The sequence below is a fragment of the Diprion similis genome, chromosome 2 (assembly GCF_021155765.1).
Source record: "Diprion similis isolate iyDipSimi1 chromosome 2, iyDipSimi1.1, whole genome shotgun sequence".
Taxonomy (NCBI): Eukaryota; Metazoa; Arthropoda; class Insecta; order Hymenoptera; family Diprionidae; genus Diprion; species Diprion similis.
The window spans coordinates 14,981,229-15,000,672 of record NC_060106.1 but is presented as its reverse complement, the minus strand read 5'-3'; the positions used below and the strand labels follow the sequence as shown (position 1 = coordinate 15,000,672).

The following is a 19,444-nucleotide window of genomic DNA, read 5'->3' as shown; positions in this document are numbered from 1 at the left end:
CGACACGTTTCTCGTAAGAAAAAAGAAAAAAAACTTAGCTTAACAACGAAGAGTTGATGAATATTTGCCGGAACGGCTCGCGGAGTTAAGTGAAGCCCTTTGGCACGTAACGAATCCGATCGTAAAGTACGTGTACCTTGGTTGGGCATAAATTAAATTCAACCGGAAAGGAAATTGAAGAAGGATAAACGGGGAAACAAAAGGTGTTCCAGAGACAAAAAAGGAGAAAAGAACAATAAGAATACGGTAGGTGTACACGTAGTTGAAACTAAACGCGCAGCTTCGTTCTCTTTTCTTTGGCAACGAACGCGTCAACGGTCTTGTTGTTTCACCGAGAAAGTGACGCGAAATATTTAATTATAGAAACCGCATTGACGTATTACACACCTGTTATTGCCAAACGGCATGCCGAGTTTTGTTAGATTACCCTGTTATGAACAATCGACGTTAGATATTTTTCAAACGCGTTTTACACACCTGTTGCACAACCTACGTCACGCTTTTATCATTTCTGTAACGTACGTGCAGATCTGATCATCGTGAACGAACGATCGTTGATCAAAACTAATGCGGATAAATAGAACAATGAGCTATTGGGAATAATCAAAACTCCGTAAGAAGAAGAAGAATTCCTGTCTTGTGAAGCGTTAAGTTATCCCTCCTCTTCCCCCCCCCCCCCCCCCCGCCGTCGGTCACAGGATATGAAAAATCTATACATTTCCGTGTATGAAGTGAAGAGGAACGCGTTATACTCTTCAACCCAATTTTATACGGATTTCAGGGATGAGTTGCATCGATTGGAAGTCAGTGACTCGATGTGTTCACTGTCGGAAAATTGGTTCGGCAATAAATTTCTTTACGACTTTGTAAGACTTAAGTGTATAAAGCCACGGAGTATGAGCAACAGTTCGTATAATCTGTGTTGTTTTTACCTTGCGATTTCTAATAATCAGTCTTCTTAAAATCAGTCCGACGCCAACGGCGATTGGAAAGACGACGAGGGTCGCCAGGATGTAGCTGACGACGGCTACCGTCTCCTGAGTGGCGACGGTGTCGCCTTCGGCGACGAGGTACGTCCTGTTAACGGCAGGATCAAACGTCGAGGAGTTGAACATGGGCACGGGGGTTTCATGGGGTTGCCACTGTTGTCGAGTTCGGTTTGCACCAGCACCAGCACCAGCACCAGCACCAGCAATGGTACTCGCCAGGCCACTTGCTCGGTTGGAGTACGAAGGTTCTGCGGGTTCGTGAGGTGCAGGCTGGTCTGCTCGATGCCTGGTTGAATTGTCTGGCTTGTTCGACAAGGAATCAGGAAGTCGTTGGGCGCCGGGATTGCGGCCGGCTGTGAGAGGAGGATGCTCGTGAGTCTTACTTTTTGCCGTTTTCGCAGGAGTAAGTGAACCTGCGGTTGCAGGCGAAGTCGCGGTAGCCAAGCTCGGCTCTTTTTCATCTTGTTGTTCCTCTTGCCCGGCGACCGGAAGTATTACGGGCAGAGTTTCAATTCCGTGGGAGGACGGCTTCGAGGCTGGAGAACTGGTTTCGTTGAAGATCGACGTTCCATTGTACAGGTGCATTATGGGCAGGACGTTGTCCTTGTCCCTCGACTTGTCCGATAAGTTCCTGCCTCTGACTTCCGGCGATCTCTCCACGCTCACGGTTCCTTGACCGTTCGAATTTCCCCCGGATCGAGAACCGTTCGGTTTCGTGACCGTCAACAGCGGCGGTCCACCTTCACCTTCACCTTCACCTTCACCTTCACCTTCACCTTGGCCTTCCTCCGTCGTTTGTACTTCTGGATTCAGGATCGTCGTCACTTCGGGTCTCACCGTATTTGGCGATCTGTACATCTGTTGGATCTCCGATGGACTTAGATCCTCGGCAATCCCGAAGGGCCGATTCGCCTCACTCAAATTAGTCGTTCTGATAACTGGAACCTGTGTGACCGACTCCTCGACAGTAACCGCGTTCCCATTTTTCTCCGCCAGCACATCAGCCGCCGACAGTATCCTCGGAGTGACCGGGAAAAGCGACGGTGGAATCGTACTTTGTACTGTTACAGTTTCTTCGCCCGACGTCACGGTCGATTCGGGTCTCTGATCAATCGTTCCGCCTCTCGCCTCCACTTGGAAAGCATCGTCACCAAGGGCCTGGGCCCTATCACTGGGTTGCGCACTAGCAACACCGTCACTTGAACTATTAGAATAACTACCACCGCTTATTTCACTTTTAGAAGAAGTCACCCTGACCTCGCTAAAACTGTTTGGCTTGTCATTATCGTCGCGTCCATGCGACCTGTCAAAGTTTTCCTCACCTCGCGTAAGGTTTCTAGCTTCCGAAGGCTTCGTGGTGACATCCAAAAGCTGCATATCGGTAGCAACGTCGCGATCCGTCATGGCCGATTCGTTCCTTAGTCGCTGTTCCACCAGCATGTCTGGTGTCATTTGTTCCAGACTTTCTTCGAAATTACGTTTCCCATTTACGCTTCTCTGGTCCTCGTCACTTTGTGTAACATTACCCGTGGGTCGATCGGAATGCAGTGACGCATCAGAGGTTTTCGACGTGTTAGACCGAACCACGGTCGACTTGTCGCTCGCTTCGCCAGTCACGAATCGTCTCGAGTCCGACTCACTTTCCTTGTTCTTCACTGGCGGTTGTCGCCCGTGATTTTTCAACCCCAATCGTTGATCCACCCTGAAGTGATGTCTGCGAGGTTGGTTCCGATGACGAGCGACTTTGCCGACCGGCTCCTCACTGGGTCTCTGGTTCAACACTGCACTCGCCGATTTGAGCAACATGCGCTGGTCCACGTCCCGCAAATCGTCCTGAACGTTTATCTCGTCATCAAGCTCGGCGGAAAGTGGCCCAATGGAACTCTGGTCCCTCTGACCGGCTTCCGAGTCCGATATTTGAGGCTTGTTTACCTCGAGCGGCGTTCGAATCGAGGTTTCACCGCGGGATGCTGCGTATGGGTCTGACCGGGGCCCGTGATCCCCACTGCGATGGCTGGTCTGCTCCCCCTCCAAAGTTGTAACTCCTTCAGCCGCTGAGCCGGCACTGAGATCGGACCGCGACCGCGTCGCCACTATACCGCTCGACGAGCCGTCGCTTATCTCGGCGGTCCCGAGTGGCGCGGGGCCCGGTTGCTGGTGCTGCTCGCCTTCCTCCTTGCTGCTTACCCCAGGTCCGGAGTAGTTGCGCAACAGCCGCGTCACATTGGTTATCGTGTACGCGTACACGTGTTGTTGCGCCGGCAGAACGACAGGTGGAGAGCCCGCACCTGGAAGCGCCTCTCCGGCCTTCGGTGACGAGGTTTCGCCGACGACTATCCTCAGGGTCGTGCTCCGTGTTGTTTCCGGGTGATGGGTCGTCGCGGCGAAAACCTTCCTCAGAGGGTCGTCGTCCTTGGAACTAATCACCGTCGCTTTTCCTGAAGGATATCCCACCGCGTGACCGTTCACCACAGATCCCGGATCCTCCTGGTACTCCGTCTTCCCCCCGCCACTGGACGTCGCGACCGAGGGACCGAGATTCCTCGTCTCGTTCGATATCTGGGTCGAGCCGTCTTCCCCGGCTGCATTCCCAGATGCTCCCGCCTCGTGGGATGCTGGGCCTCCTTTCCCTTGGACCGGCGTCTCGCCGAGCACCTGGTCAACCGACGATGCGTGAGCGGACGGGTCCGCGAGGCTCCCCTCGCCCTTGCCGACGGCGTCACCCTCCGACGCGTTCCTCGTCTCCGGAGCCCCGATCACGTTCGATACGATCGTCGGGTCGGCGGACTTCGTCGGTGGTTTTCGGTAGTAGAGACTGCTGGTGCTTGGACTTCTGAAGGCGGGCACCTTGAGATTGGGGATCTTGTTCCTCTCGATGGTCTGCTTCTCGACCGCGATGTTCATCTCCTCGTTAATGATCTCCTCCAGGGTGGGAACCGGGACCTGCGTCGTCGTCGTGCTGAGTCTCTTCCCGATGAAGCGTCTCCGCGAGTTCAAAACCGGGGAAACCGTCGGTGTAACTTCGACGGAGTTACTGCTCGTCGTATTCTGCGTTTCAGGACTCAGCTTCTGGCCAAAGTACAAAAACTGCGTCATCTCTTCGATCGGTACGTCGCTCTCCACCGGTCTAAAGTGCTTGTACAGACTCTCAGACATCACCACTGTATTATTGCTACTGCTTTTCCGAGGATCAGATTCGCTCCCCGACGCGATCTTAGCACTACCGATCCTCTGCAGTTGCTGAGAACCGTTTCTAGTCGTAGAGAAATGCCCGCTCCTCGAAAATCCGGTCGATGGTTTGTGTCTGATTTCTGTTCCAACCGTCATCCTGTCATCATGGCCCAGATCCATCGACTCCACGGTCTGTTTCCCGGATTCAGAATTCTTAGATGTCATATTTCCGCTTCTCTCTATCAGGCTCGAATCCTTCTCGGCTTTCCTGCCCGCAGTTCCGATTAACGGTTCCGGTGTTTCTTCCTCGGCCCCGATCACCGTCTTGGATTCACCGGGCGCCGTGACGTAGACGTTGTGTCTGGTCTCCTGGCCCTCCAGAACGTCAGTTGCGTCCTTTGGTACCTCAGCACGCATTCGAGACGCGCTCACGCCCCGCAGTTGATCTCCAGGACGCTGCGCCAAGGCTTGGCGACGTTTTGCTGCCAGGATGTTCCGGAGCGCTTGTTCCCTCTTCGCTTTTGACGCGGGCAGTTCGGCGTGCAGCGACATTCTCCCCTGGCGCTGGTAATCGGTTGACGCATCTGTAAAACGATAAGAGAAAAGAAAATTCAGAATTCGAATCAATCAACGTGGGAGGACGTGACGTGGGCGTTCCGCGAAACACTAATTTCTACGACGTCAAGTATTAACCGCAAAACTGGTTATGGAAAGTGTGGTTCTCCTCGTAATCAACCGTCATTTTTGACATTTCGCACCAAGGATTTCGGTTAATTCAATATCAGGACGTATCACAGTTACGGTAAATTTTGACGATGCAACGCGGCTAATAACGGCTTCCACGAAAAACGACCTGCAAGACTCGAGTCGTGGAGCACGATTATCCGGGGCAGTGAAGGTCCAATTAATTGGTACACGAAGAGTCCTTGATCGGCAGTTATCGGATGACGGATCTGAGAACGAGTGCAACAGTCTTAAGAGACGAAGACGATACCCGGGGTCAGAGATGAGTCCAGGGCTCGTCTGGGCTCAATGTTTAAGGTTCGGTTGGCGTCATCCGATAATGTACCATGAATGTACCGTTAATTTTCTCAACGCGTTACGACCGTCCGTTTGTTTCATTTGCTATCGCGTTACGCTCGAGGTATTTCTCTCCGCGTGGTTACATTTGCTCTCTTTTTGTTTAAAGTCATTCCTTTTTCTTTCTTTTCTCATTCATATCCCAACCGTCGTCGAATCGATACAATAAGCATAGAATTGGCTTGTTTCGTTAACTCATTTTCTTTTTGCTACAAAATTTCTCCATGTAAACCTGCGAAATGACCGTCATTTTCAAATTTGAATCAAACCCTGTAACGGAATTCATCAAGCGAATATTCTGCTCCGTCTACCCACGTGCATTTCGGAACACAGCTTTTGAATCATGTCTTCGATCAGCGATTATCATACACTCGCGTGGGTCTCGAGCCAGATGTGTGGCTAGTCCCACTTAGGTAGTCCGTTCTATCTCTAACCATGTCACCCATAAAGCTTATATATACATGGAACAGTAGCAGCGGTGAGATATACTGGTTCAAATTTCAAATCCGACAGTATAGATGAAGTCAGACTCGTTTCTAGAGGTTACTGCACGTTGATGGTATGCAGCTTGTCTTAAAACGTAAAAAAAAAAGAAATAAAAACTTTCGGTATAGAAGCGGAGCGATTCTTGTTCGCATTGAGATCGCGATCTCGATTCCGGGATCGGTTCACTTCGATTTATACATTTAAATATTGTACAATCTCTGAGTTTAGTCTGGCTACTCGATCAGTCCGTGTGGAACAAAACGTGCATCATGGATCACGAATCGTAGCGGGAATCAATCGTCACTAATCACAGAACAGATCTTGGAGACGATTTTTATCTTACGTCTGTGCAGCCGTCCGATCGATTACGAAAATGACTGGCCGAATATTTTTTTCCTAACGATAGAACGACCGCTGAAGAATCGCCTGATTTACATAACAGTACGTTTGATGGTGACCGTCGTTATAGATTTTTTACCATGGCCTCTCGGTGTTCTTTAACCTTGTTCATATAAACCTCTGGTATTATATTATGATTCGGATTATACACATACTCCTTCCAATCTTATCTATCATCGTCATTTCGGGCGATTCATCGACGCCAACAGACCTGAAGGTACCGCGCGAGATCAAGTTCAAGGCAAATTTCCTCTTTGATCTAATCTACCTTTCACATACACACTGCGGCGTGGAATGAATTGTCAATTCTAGACCAAATCGAGTCACCGATCAGGACAACATTGCGGTCGTTCACGTGCCAACAAACGTATAAACGAAGCCTCTGACATCATACACAGAAATTTTGGTCATCGTTAAGCCAGAATCGTACATGCATCTACACAGTACATATCGGTATACGACTATACACGGACGCAAAGGAATGTCCAAGTCAATTGCAAGAATCACTAACACGGAAAGCATCGAGCTTCACGAATAGACATCACCGCTAATTATAAAAGATCGGATAAGATCGGTGACTTTTTAGCGGCTCCGACTATAACCGAGGTGTAATAATTGATACACATTGTGACTTGCCACATATTTATGACTTGTCAGGGTCAAAACGGATCAAAAGTCAGCATAGGTTTCATGTAACTGCGCAAAGAGGTGCCGGAGACACGTTTATTCGCCTCCTGTAGCCGTAACTCACTTGAGCTTTTGCTATGTTACAAGATTCAACTCTTGCCGTAACTTAGAACTTTTTACACAGTGTTACCAGAACCCTGCAGTACGCTTTACTCCGACTCTCACGTTGAGCCCTGCGTACCAGTCGAGGCACCATCTCAGGGCCGTCGCATCTCTACGATGAAAGGCTATTTGCTCACGGATTTTACGAAGGTTAACGATCGTCAAGTTCGCATGAAATTTTATCACGACTCCATGAAGTTTCGAGGAAGTTTTGGCTCCCGCCTTTCAACTACCGATATCGAACCCTGACGTTGGCGAGTATCGGGAAAACTGAAAAATTTGTTGCAAGAAAAATTCAGCTAGAAATTGAGAGCTTTCAGGCTTAGGAGTAAATAGTTTCAAAAGAGATGGTCGAATATTTGTGAGAATAGGTAACGATAGTCCTTTTCGAAAGGTCCTCTTTGCCGTCCCTGGGAACCTTTGAGACGTAAGAGAGCCTTGTGACCGTATATCATAGTCGTGTGACGGGTAACCATGTCCTTAGCACCTGAGTTGCCATTTCGCAGAAAATAAAGGGGAATGAAAACGTTGTCCAGCAACGGCACCGGGCGTGCGGCATACTATAAACGATAAGGTCTTCCACTAGTCGTCGGCATTTCTCGAGGTATACGGTAAACGTTTGACTACATTATCTCGTGTAGGAGAAGTTATTCTTTGCCCCGAAGCACAGACGTTGAGGAATCCTCAAGAGTGAAGAATAGAAGAGTCGCGAACTCGGATGATTTGTGACGGCGATAAACTTGGCCATTTAAATCCAAGTGCCAGGTGTAAAATTGAGATACTTCCTCATCGGGGATTAAGTTCTGTTATTCATATAGCCCGAGTGCTTACGGGCGACTATTATTAACTGCCATTATCTCAAGAACCTCACCTTGGCCTCACCGAATCGGTCTGAAAAATGATGCGGGTTGTTGATGGACCAAGGCGCACCTACCTTTCCTAATTCCTCACGTAAAACCGTCACCGAAACCCACAACCTTCAATTACTATATCGGCTAGCAGAGTCGACCAGAAGCTTCGCCGAAGAAATCGAACGTCTCAAGTTCACCTGCAACGAATGCGGGTCGCTTTTGCTTTTCTCTTATGTATATACATATAAAACACGACCGTGCAACATCGTGCTCCACTTTTTCCCACCGATCACAACTCGCGCCGCAGTCCTCGAGGGCTGTGATGCCTTCTTTGACCCCGACACAAGTCCGCCCCAGCAACGTGACCGTGACCACAAGCCCGGCAACTGGTGATGGTCGTAATATTTCATGGCAACATGTGTATAAAGAAGGTCAAGCTCACTGCTCCTGTTCTTCCAGCAGCAAATGTCGTGAAACTGCAACATGCCACTGCAGCTGAGAAAACAACCATTGCAACCGAATGCCTCATCTTTCCGATCTCGATGCAGATAAAACTTGTGCTACGGATACAAGAATATCCCTCAGTTAGCTATACGTCAACGTGTGGATTGGTGTTGGTGTCCAAAATCTCTTCGCAGGGTTGTAAATAACCGAAAAATGTTTATATACATTGTAAAAAGTGTTTTTGAAACTGTGCAATATAAATGATATTTAGTTTTTCAACAATTATAAGGCTTGATTTTTTTTCTTCTCAATGCCGATTCCCTTTACCATGCATTTTTTAAGGAACATACCTCTTATTGGATATCGGAATCAGACATTTCGATACTCGATCCCTATTCTCGGCAATCGTCGGAGAAATTGGAAAAATGTTGCAATATTTCATTTGGAGTTAGACTCAGACATGCACCGCGGGGATAGATAATCTCCGAGCGTGAGGGTAAGAAACGTAGCACGTCAAGGTATAAGGTACACATATACACCAACAATATATATATATATATGTACATATATATGCCCTGAGCTACTGAATAAATGAATATTATCCTGCACCAGCGGCAGGAGGTTTATACTGCTACAGTTTCGCGTCCTGTATAATATTCAGTAAGAAGAGTAGAGCCGCAGAACCTCTTCGGATAGTCGATGGGCAAAAGAAGCGATAACCCGAGGGTTATTTTCTATCTGTGAATATGATCTGACGGTTTAAGCCAAGCCGGGCCTTAGTCAGCTCCTCAAGATCCAGATATCGCTGTAGAATCGGAAACGACAACGGCTCAATATCGTTTTGCGAAAAAAGAAAAAGGAAAAATCTAGAAAAATGTTAAAACCCATCTGTAGACTGTAAAGTAACGTATCGGTACTGGTAGTGGCATTGAACCTCCTCGACGACACTGATGGATGCCGTGCGAGGGGAAACTGGTCGAACACGTTTCAGTCATGAAAGTACACACGTGCATGTGCGTAGTTTATACCTTCAGCTTAGAGGTACAACTAGTCGTTGGGGATAATAGTAGCTCTACCTCAGTCAGAGAACTAATTAAAAGATTCCGGTTTAAATCATATTTATACCTACATGAGAATGGTCGCACGATCATACATGCCAGCACGAGAGATTCGATGACATGCAAAAAATGATATGCGATATGCATAAATAATTCAAGCATATTTCAGTCGCCGCGATCAAGAATGGAACTCGAGCGTTCCGCCGTATGAGTTGGGCACAACTAATTTGGACAACAGTAAAATTAGTTCAACGTTGGTCAAACGGTGTAGAATAAATCTGCGGCTATGGCTATGGCTATGGCACAGAGGCGATTGTTCGGTCAGCCGTAAATCGGACTTTGGACCCGCTCGCCATGGTCTGTAAACAAAACTTAAGCTTCTTTTGACCGGTGGCGTTACGTACGAAGATACCAGCGCCTTATGTAAGCAAGATGCGATCACCGTTCCGCCAATTTGACGCAATCAAGGTCTTCCTGTAACTAATCTGAATAATATCTTGAAAAAATGCAAATTGCACCGATTCCCAGGCGAAGATATTCCCGGCCGACGTCGGTTCATGCCAAAGTTACACGCTTCTTCCAACTTTCCTGCACGCGTCCCAGAGGCGATGCAGCGATCAAATATGCAGCAAGGATGGTAGGCAGGTTGAATAACAACGCATTCGCGAACGCGCAGACAAAAGGCGAACACATGCGAGGTGCAATTTGAGCCAAGAATTCGAAAATTTTGTATCCTCATTCGCATCGCGTGACCGTGAAAATTGAATCGTTATGTCGATTGCACGAAGAAAATACTTGCCTCGAGGAAAATAATAAAAAAAAAAAAAAAATACGCATCCGCCCCGGGTTATTACATTATACCGCACTCGCGTGAGTTTCGTTCCAAAACGTTTAATTCCAGTCGCTATAGATGTTATATAGTTATATGCATATAATACGTGTTACACGTGTATCACCGCGTAAAGTCAATGACTTAATTTCGGACATGTGACAAGTTAATTGCGGCATTGTTTAGCGCACGGTTCAATTTACGTTACACTCAGCCAACACCTGTGGAATGTTATATACATATACTATATATATTATAATAATAGCACATGCCGAGGAAAAGAGTTCGTGTGCATCTCCAGCAGAAGCATCAGCAGCAGTCATTCAATAGGATTCAAGCGGATTTTTCTCTCTTCTCTCGAAAGGAACAAGAGTTGAGTATTTCATTGATCAGTCGCTCGATTCCGATCATCGTTTCGGTGATCTGATCGCGATGGAAACTAGACGAAGCAGAGAATCGTCAAAAGAGTCCGACTCGAAGCGTTCAAAAATTGACTTTCGTCCAAGGCATGTTTGAAGTCGATTTATGAATTCGTAATGCAGCTCGCCAGTCACCCGCTCGGAACTGCATTTCCGAACTAAGCGGAGCGTGTGGTAGTTTTAAATAATGTGAAGCTCCGTCGCATCGCGAGCTGGAGAACAGTCAACGAACGAAAGAGCACGCGTTATGCGGGTCTCCCATAGAGCGTACATCCGTTTCCGGTGCAATGGTAGCGCCGCCGGGCAGAGGACACTCCGGTCATCGCGCACGCAGAACCTCGTGTTTATAGTTATGTAACGGACGAAACGTTTAGGGACCTGGTGCAGGTACATCGAGCCTCGCACTGTTCCCGATCACTTCCGACGAGATCGGTCCCCGAGAAAAAAAGAAAAAAGTAAAAAAACAAAACGCAATGCACTCTGTTCTCATTGGAGCACCTTTGTGACAGAGAAAATCAGGTGATCTGTCGTTCCGTTCGTTATTCGACGGCGTGACATCAGAACGGACGTCCTCGTTCTCAATGGGGTAGATAATACATGTTGTTCCCGTAAACGCTGCATAATAATTGACTACACGTGTGTGCATTTGTATGAGAGAAGTGGATAGTAAAACTAACAGCGTTGTTCGCCGAATTCACTCTTGTTATTTTGTTCAGGTGTCGCAATATCCACTCAGTCTTATCATTCGCGTTTGCTGATGGTAATGAAGTGAAACGGCTTGTACATACGTATATAGCTATAGTTCTAAGAATGAATTTTGTCACATGATACGAAAATCAGTTATTATGTAGTGAGGAAATCGTGCGGACGCAATTACGTTGATAAACGATACGTTATGTGTCATGGTCGGTTTAAACGCGTCACGAATTGCGACGTCGTCGTTGGGTGATTGGTTCGCATAATACACGTGCGGAAAAATAGAGCGCACCGATGCGTTTTCGAACACAGCGACAAGGTTCCGCATCTGGTCCCGAAACTCTGAATTGCCTCGACTGCAATCGACGCAGTTAGTTACGTTGCCAGGTGATTACATCGACCCCAAAGGCTGTTATGTAAGCTTTTCCTGAATCGTACAATAGCGGCTGAAAGATCCATTAAATCGTATGCAAATGCGAAATGGAACAATGGAGAACTAGGAATACCTAGCTGAATGGATCGCATTGCCGGGCGGTTCTTCTGTCGTTAGTGTGTTGTGGGCTTAGCGTTCGTTTCCTACATGTCGCAAGTAGCAGCAACAGCCTTTGTGATTCCCTGTCCAACAGCAGAAGCGGCAGATATTCCATCTTCTCTCTCTCTCTCTCTTTTTCTCTTGTGTCTCGACAGACGTTTACACGCTTACAACTTTAACACACAGCCAAAACGAACACCGAGTATTCATATTTACGATCCGGTCAAGCCGTGACCTTTCAGCCGCGTCGGCATAACATTGCGGCAAGAAATTTGCACCGATCATATATTTTACGCCGGGAGGAGCTGCGGCTAATTAGTTACATTGTAATTACCCATCCGAGTAGCCGAGAGCCGCTAACGCAATTTAAAAAATGAAACGGAAATCCCGGCCCGTCGCCAGCAGCGGGACCTAAAACTCACCTCGAGGCTAGTTCCCATGTTTCACGATCAAGATCAAGATCATTGACTCGAGGTGAACTCCACGACGGAATCTCCACGGAATCATCACGTGCAAATAATTCCGCGGCATTGCCGTACGTACCAACCAACGACGCTGACTGGCTCAAGCGGCCGCCTTTGTGCACCCCGGGTATCGGAGTCATCGGCGACCCTCATTGCTGGAAATGTCAACTCGCGGTGTGTGTTCAATTAGAATCACTTGACAGGTCGTGCGAGGGAATCGCAATACCGCGGATTCTCTTCCGCCTGCGATTCCACCTCTCTGCATTCGCAATTTTTAATCCTTATAATTCTAGGTACCCACAAACGATCGGCTTCGAATCGATCATGAGCACCTTGCGAACCTTAGAACTGCGAACGGCGTGAATATAGAACCTCAGCAAAAAATCTGCAACGCTGAAGCGATCTAAGCGTCATTATTTGCTGAAACGTGTCTTCAATTAGCGTCACTCAACAAGCATCGACGAAATCGGACCCGCCTTGTGCACATATAAGTCATATTCCTTCGCTCGATCAATCGGCTTTCGCATCAAACGATCATTCCATCAATAAAAATTGAACATCGACGGTGATTCGATGGCGATGGATTCCAGGCGGAATCATTACGCGCAAAATCCACCAAAAATCCTCGGCCCCAGTCTTAGAGTGTAGTTATTGTGTACCTACGAGGGAGATCAAGGTGAGCTTGCGGAATCCCGCTGCAAAGATCATCGCAAATGGTGTTCAATTAGGTTCACTGACAGGCAGGCAAGAGCCGCGGTCCCGCCTACCGCCTGTCATTAGACAATATGTACTGTGTCTTACTCCGGCACTATGTCCACCCCCCGTTCCCTCGATATCAATACCAAGCAATGCCCGAGCACTGAACGTTGAACTGCATTATGAACGCGGAGAACGCTGGTCTTCCACCTCTTGTTGCTCGTGCGAGCTAATGAGCTTTGGAGCTCGGCTCGTCGACGTCTGACTCGATTATCGGTTATTGATTTACGCGGCGCTCCTCCGAGAAGCGCTTTTCATCTCGAGCAAGAGCACTTCTGATTGTAAATTGTAATAAAGCTCATAATGGGCCTAATTATAGAACGGCTAATGAGAAACCGTGTTCTATGCCACGCCACGACGTATAGGCACTCAATTCGTGTACGTATACAACTCAAAATTATTCGCAGAGCTGAACGGAGACGCGCCGCGTTGATTTATCCGAACCAGTTTGCTGCCCTGCTCGTACCGACAACGATCAGCTTTATCACTGTAGTAGGTACAATTTTTTTTTTTTTTTTTTTTTTTCTTTTTACGCCACAGTATGGCCTCCTTGTTTCGTTTTGCGTTCCATTCCAGTCTCCGCTCTAGACTAACCGGCGCATTTCGTGCGTCTATCAATTAATTACTTGATCTCATATCGCTGTTCACGTATACCGCCTGCTCATGTACGATAAGTTTTTTTAGTTTTTTGTTGCTTTTATTTGTTCACTTTTTTTTATCTATCCGGGGTACTTTTTCTTCTTATATTCCGCACGTCATACAGCTGCGAAGCTGCTTCGCTATTTATTAAAATAATAACGAGTACTGGTGCAAATGTGTAGACCAAAGTGTATCTGTATATGCTTGCTTTAATTACCGGGATATGATTATCTCGGTAAATAGGCAGGTGCAAGATAGAGCCTTCTCTAGTTTCTTGATTGTTTTCGAGTAATTCGCGATGTCTGATCGCATCACGTAAGGCTTTTACGGAAAGTGCAGCCTACCATCCGTATTCATCCGTCATCGGCGACTTCAGGGACGATTCTAAGCGGTACGTAAATACGTATGGAAACAATGCCCGTATAATAATCGTCATGTCCGCGAGTTATCGGTGTCAATGATTTGGATTTTTAATCTGCCATCACACGATGCATCACTCGCAGGGATATTAGCTCGATCGACCTTTACCGATGGTCACCATCTCATCCGTTAGATGATACTCGTCATTCACATCCTGTATCACTTCAGATGCAAATATCTCGTCCTTAGTGTCCAGCATAATTTCTTCAATTTCACTTTGTTTAAAAGATACGAACTTATAATTACTACAGCACAGGTTTCGTCGAGGATTCTCGTCGTGCTTATCTATTGTGAAAAACTATTTTCATTCGTTTATTTTGTTGTAATAGCTTTTTTTTGCATTTTTTTACTACCTCAAGGGGCAAGCATCCGTTCGTTTGAACAATAGAACGACATGCTAATGATTCGCATGACGCTAATTACAATTCGCAAGGCGTCTCGTCTCTCTGGTCGTTCATCCGACATAGTACAAAGACTCGGGGAATACGAAAATCGATACAATGTGCGAGTTGACCGGGCGTTGTGATCGTGACAAGGCTGGAGTTCGTGTATCGAACGCCGTTGTATCAACGATCACAAAAGAGTCCATTGTATTGCTCGACGTCAGGTCATAACTCTGCGTTTAGGCCTTGAAATTCGTTGGCAAACTATTGATGCGATAAAATGATGCCATTGTCATAACTCCGCGGTGCATGGGCCTCATAGGGGGACGGTAAGGGAAGAATCAAAGATCGATCGAACCGTTAAGTCGAATCATCTTTTCGTAGATGGTAATGAAATGTACAACAAACAGCTTGTCATAGCCATAAATGGAGGTAATTTAAGGTGAATCGATACTCCATGATACAAATTAGGTGATCCTACTCGATGTCGAATACGTGGCTAAATTTTCTGGTGCAGTAAAAAGCCTCCCAAGGTTTAATTTACTTTCGACAATTTACTGCCAAAGTGCCAACTTGCACTTGTATAATCAAGGTGCTCGGGGCTTCCTTGTATTTCGCAGGACAGTCACGTGAACACAATTCCCATGCATGATGGGTGACCGTCTCGAATGTGTCTGCCGTTGCATTTCTGCGGCAAGTCACGATTCGCGATTATCGCGGATCCACCCGTAGAATACGATCAGGTTGGTATACATGTGTGTATACCAACGTCGTGAATTTTGTTAGCGCGGAAGTTCTAATTATATATTCTGCGATGAAAATTTATGATTTACGAGGCATCGTTCTTCGCTCAGTTCGCCTTCGGCCAAGTCAGCTGGATCACGTCGGTTATTCCTTGATCTCGTGACGCTTGCCTCGGGCTATTTAGCACGCGAGTATTCGCAACGCATTACGCAACCGATAGCTTCACCTGCTGGTAATGCTTCGACTACTTGCCTTGATTTCATCGGCCGCGAGTTACGTTTCGTTTAAAAATCCATGCAACGAACAAACGTCAATGCAGTCGCAGACGAGCCGCATTCTTTTCGAGTAATCTCCGCTCCTCAGAGGCCAGCATCAAGACAGCCTCCACGTTCACGTGCTTAACCTCCTTCAAGGCTTCGACTCGTAGCTATATACCAGAGCTCAAAACCATGCAAGAACACCAAGATTGGCCGACCGCAAACTTGGCAAAACAGACCTGCAGCCTCTCAGCACCAAAGTCGTAATCGTGTAACCGTTCAACGCTCGTTTTTAAGCCATTCCTGAACGATATGGCTGGGCGTCGTGGAAAGTTAATGTCGTCACGATCAGTTGCGCCGCAAAACATCTTTCACGGATTTCAATCTGTTTTGCTTATCTTTCAGGAAACAATTTTGGAGCAGTTATGACAAGAATGCTCGACTCTAACATCGCGCGAGTGTAATTTCTGGTTTAGAATGAACCTTGACCCTGTCCATGCGTCGTAGCAGCGGCACGTACGGTTGACTAAAACAAGAAATAGAGGTTTTACCGGTTGGTTTACACCAGAAGATACATTCTTCCAAGTATGATTTCAAGCATGCAGTTTGGTGGGCTTGAATCTCGTAGAGAATTCTTTGCGCTTTTTAACTAAATAAATTCCTAGTACAATAATCGTCCTAAGACTTGTTCGTGCAGGTGATATAATAATTATTTGACAAAACTAGACTTATATCTTCCCCGTTTGAGCTTCAATTCATCTATTCACAATTTTCCATTATATGTATACCGTATCGAACTAAAATCATTAGCGAGACGCGTTGCCTGAACGCAAATGATTGCCTGTAAAAGCGTGGGTCTGACGAACGGTGGAGTTACACAAGTGAAAATTTGAGCGCGGTTCCTGGGCGTCGTCTAGTCTGAAAAAAAGAGTCTCGTGGTAGTTGAATGCATCCGAATAAGCTAAGCAGCGAGAAGCTGATTAGCATGATTTCCTGAAAACGAAACCCCGTTAGTCGCGTGGTCCATGGTGAGTGGCGAGATCCACGTGGTACAGAATCAAGTGCGTCTTTGAAGTACAATTCGGTATTGTGTTACCACCCACTTGACGAGTGAGTATTTCGTAACTCGCATTATTGCCTACTCAAATATTTTAATTTCAACGACGATGGTGGTTGTCGCCTCTCGTCAAAAACACACGCACGGGGCGTAATCGTCGGGGGTCAAATAACATGGCAGCTGCAGTGCGACGTATGAGAAAGCTAATAAATTCCAAGAGCTCCCGAAATTTGTATTCCACTCAGCGATAGCTGTAAAGCGGGAATTCTTTCAAAGGTAACCGCGCCGTTCGCGGGTAGTTGAGAAGTTCTTATGCAACGAGAGGAAAAACAAAAAGTAAAACAAATAGAGTTGTGTCGTTGATGTCACAACAGCACCGCGTAACGTTCGTGAAGTCGCCGCAACGAGATCCTCGAAAGCAGCGTCGGAGCTGTTTCATATGGCCAGGAAGCAACTTCCTCTTCTAATCGTTTGTATTGTCACTATCCTGTAACAGACTAAATTCGCAGTTTCGCTTCGTCAAGTTTCAACTCCTCGGCGTTTATACGCGACGACGATATATCTCGATATCAATGCTGAATCGATTAATCGTCCGAAAAATTGGCGGACGTGAACTTGACGCGGATAACTGATTTTTGATTCAATCCACGCTCGGCTAAACCGTGATTGAAACTAACGAAAAACCACAATCTATGTAAATCGAGAAAATCCGCGAGACTGATTCGAAGGAGTTTTAATTCTAGTAACACGACATTTAATTTTCTCAAGTCATATAACACGCCTGCTGGAGAAATATACTTGCGCAACGATTTCACAGTTATTGTTAGCAATAATGCGCTTGGCGTTTAGGTGCCAGTTGATCTTGAAGCGAATGAGAATTTCAAAATGAAATTCTTGCATATAAAACCGAAACCGTTACCTACACTTACATTATCGTCATACATCGTCCTGGTTATACGCGTGTTTAGCCAAGCATTAAAATAGCAAGTAACGAGTACACCGAGTTCCAAATAAGTGGCTAAACAGGGCGTGAAACTCTGCTGAGTATTTTTGGCGCCAAAACGTATAACCATAACCTGGAAAATGACATGCAGGAAGCAGATCGAAGCGCATATCGAGCAGATCGGAACGGAGGCGAATTCCTCGAGAAGCTTGTCGTAAATCATTGATTACTATCGGAGCTTGAAGCCTCCTTAACTAAATGGATGCTACTGTCGATTTGAGTTACAGCTTCCATTTCCCGATCCTGACCGCTGATCGGCGAATAACAATTGCTAACATCTGAAAGACGCGCGCGGTCTGTTCATGCGGTGCGAATCTTCTCGCCACGCCACCCACGCGGCAATGCGGTTCTGCATGCATATATTCCGATGCGTGCATGGGCGGCAGTCCGATTCCAGACACAGCTCGAAGCGACGATAGAACGGAGAAAGAGAGAGAGAGAAAGAGGGAGAGAGAAAGGGAGAGAATAAAATAAAGGGACGACAAAGTCTTGCGTGTACTCGGCATCACACGACGAATGAGCCGCGAATGCATTATACCTACCACACACACATACGTACACACAAACACACACACGGGAGAAACGGAGAACGGCGATCAATTAATACATGCGAATGGAGCTGGCTTGTTCGCCTTCCCTTTCTAAGCTCACCCCCGATTGTTTATACCTCAAGCAGCGCGGTTAGGGTTGCAGCTGCAGTCGAGGTTCACCGCGTGTATAAACTCTCGAGGAATCTGCGAATTCCTCTGAAGCTTGGATATGCCCACAGCAGCGGTAAACTTGCTTCCATGAACAAGTCGATAACTCCCGAACCCTTCCCTCGATCCACCTTCTTGCACAAAGGTAGGTGGTACCAACCAACCGCAAAGGTTTGCATGGGTTTCAAGACGCGAACCAGCCGCAGGACTTTACTGCGACGGATCCTTCGATCCTGCGGCCCGCTCGGAGCTTTGGGCAGCTCGTCCTTTGGCTCCAATTTCAAGGCGCCGCTGTTGCGCCGAGGGCGTGAAAAATAAGAGGTCGAACGAGCATCTCTCGTAGATCTTGAACTCGGCCCACGTTACCTTCGGCGACAAGCGCACCTGACCAGGACCACGATTTGTACCTTATAACCTGCACCGGGACGGTACGAGGGAACTACCAGAGAAAATCAGTTCGCGTTGGCGTATTAAATGGCCTCCGGAGTGGAGCGTATGCCCAGAATTAAAAGCCACGGTACAAAGGGGGCATAATGCAACAATGCCATTCCTGCAGACTCTCGCTCGAATCCTGGGCGGGCACCGAGGGTCTAATTTACAAGTCGTAGATCAGAACTCTCTCTCTCCAATGGAATACAAGGTGCGGTTGCACCGGTCATCTTATACGTACTGCAAGCATGATGATGCACCAGTGATTAAGGAGAAAAAAACGAAAATTAAAAAAACAACTTTTTTTTTACTAGCAGAAGAATTCGATGCTGAAAATTTTTCAGCAAGTAAACCTTGTACACTTGGTTGTAAAAAAGTAATTGCTTGGCCGGGAGTGAGATTCTACGTGATCTTTGTCGAGTAATTGTGAAATAGACAAGCCACCCGTGTAACGATACTCTTTAACCAAATAGCTTTCAGTTAGACCGGAGTTTATAGCCGCGAAGCGAGGCTGTTTGAAGCGGTGTAGATATAACGGAGTAGTTCTTCGGAGTTGCGACGGAGGTTTGTGACCTCGGATCAATGCTTTGTGTGAACAGGTACCAGTATAAGCTGTCGGTCGGTGAAAAGAAGAAGAAGGAGACGAAGAAGTCTGTTAGTCGGTACGTCCATCCGGCAGCAGGGAGTGCGGCAAACAAACGTTCGTCTAGTAGAGAAAAATAGTCGTCCCGGTAGCGAGAGAGCAAACAAACATCCATCGTTGACTCGCGGCACTTAGCGGCATCGCGAGTCGAAAGGCTGCTGCAGACCGAAGTCGGTGCAGGATGTAAGGAAGGGCGCGACATCCTCGA

General features: G+C 47.0%; 1 protein-coding gene across 1 annotated transcript in view; it reads right to left on the bottom strand.

The window, feature by feature from the left end:
* Nucleotides 1-19,444, bottom strand: part of LOC124415917 — a 106,930-nt gene that overhangs the window by 9,770 nt on the left and 77,716 nt on the right. The window contains exon 2 of the mRNA XM_046896645.1: nucleotides 933-4,744. Coding sequence (XP_046752601.1) covers nucleotides 933-4,744 — 3,812 coding nt within the window. The remainder of the gene's footprint in view (nucleotides 1-932; nucleotides 4,745-19,444) is intronic.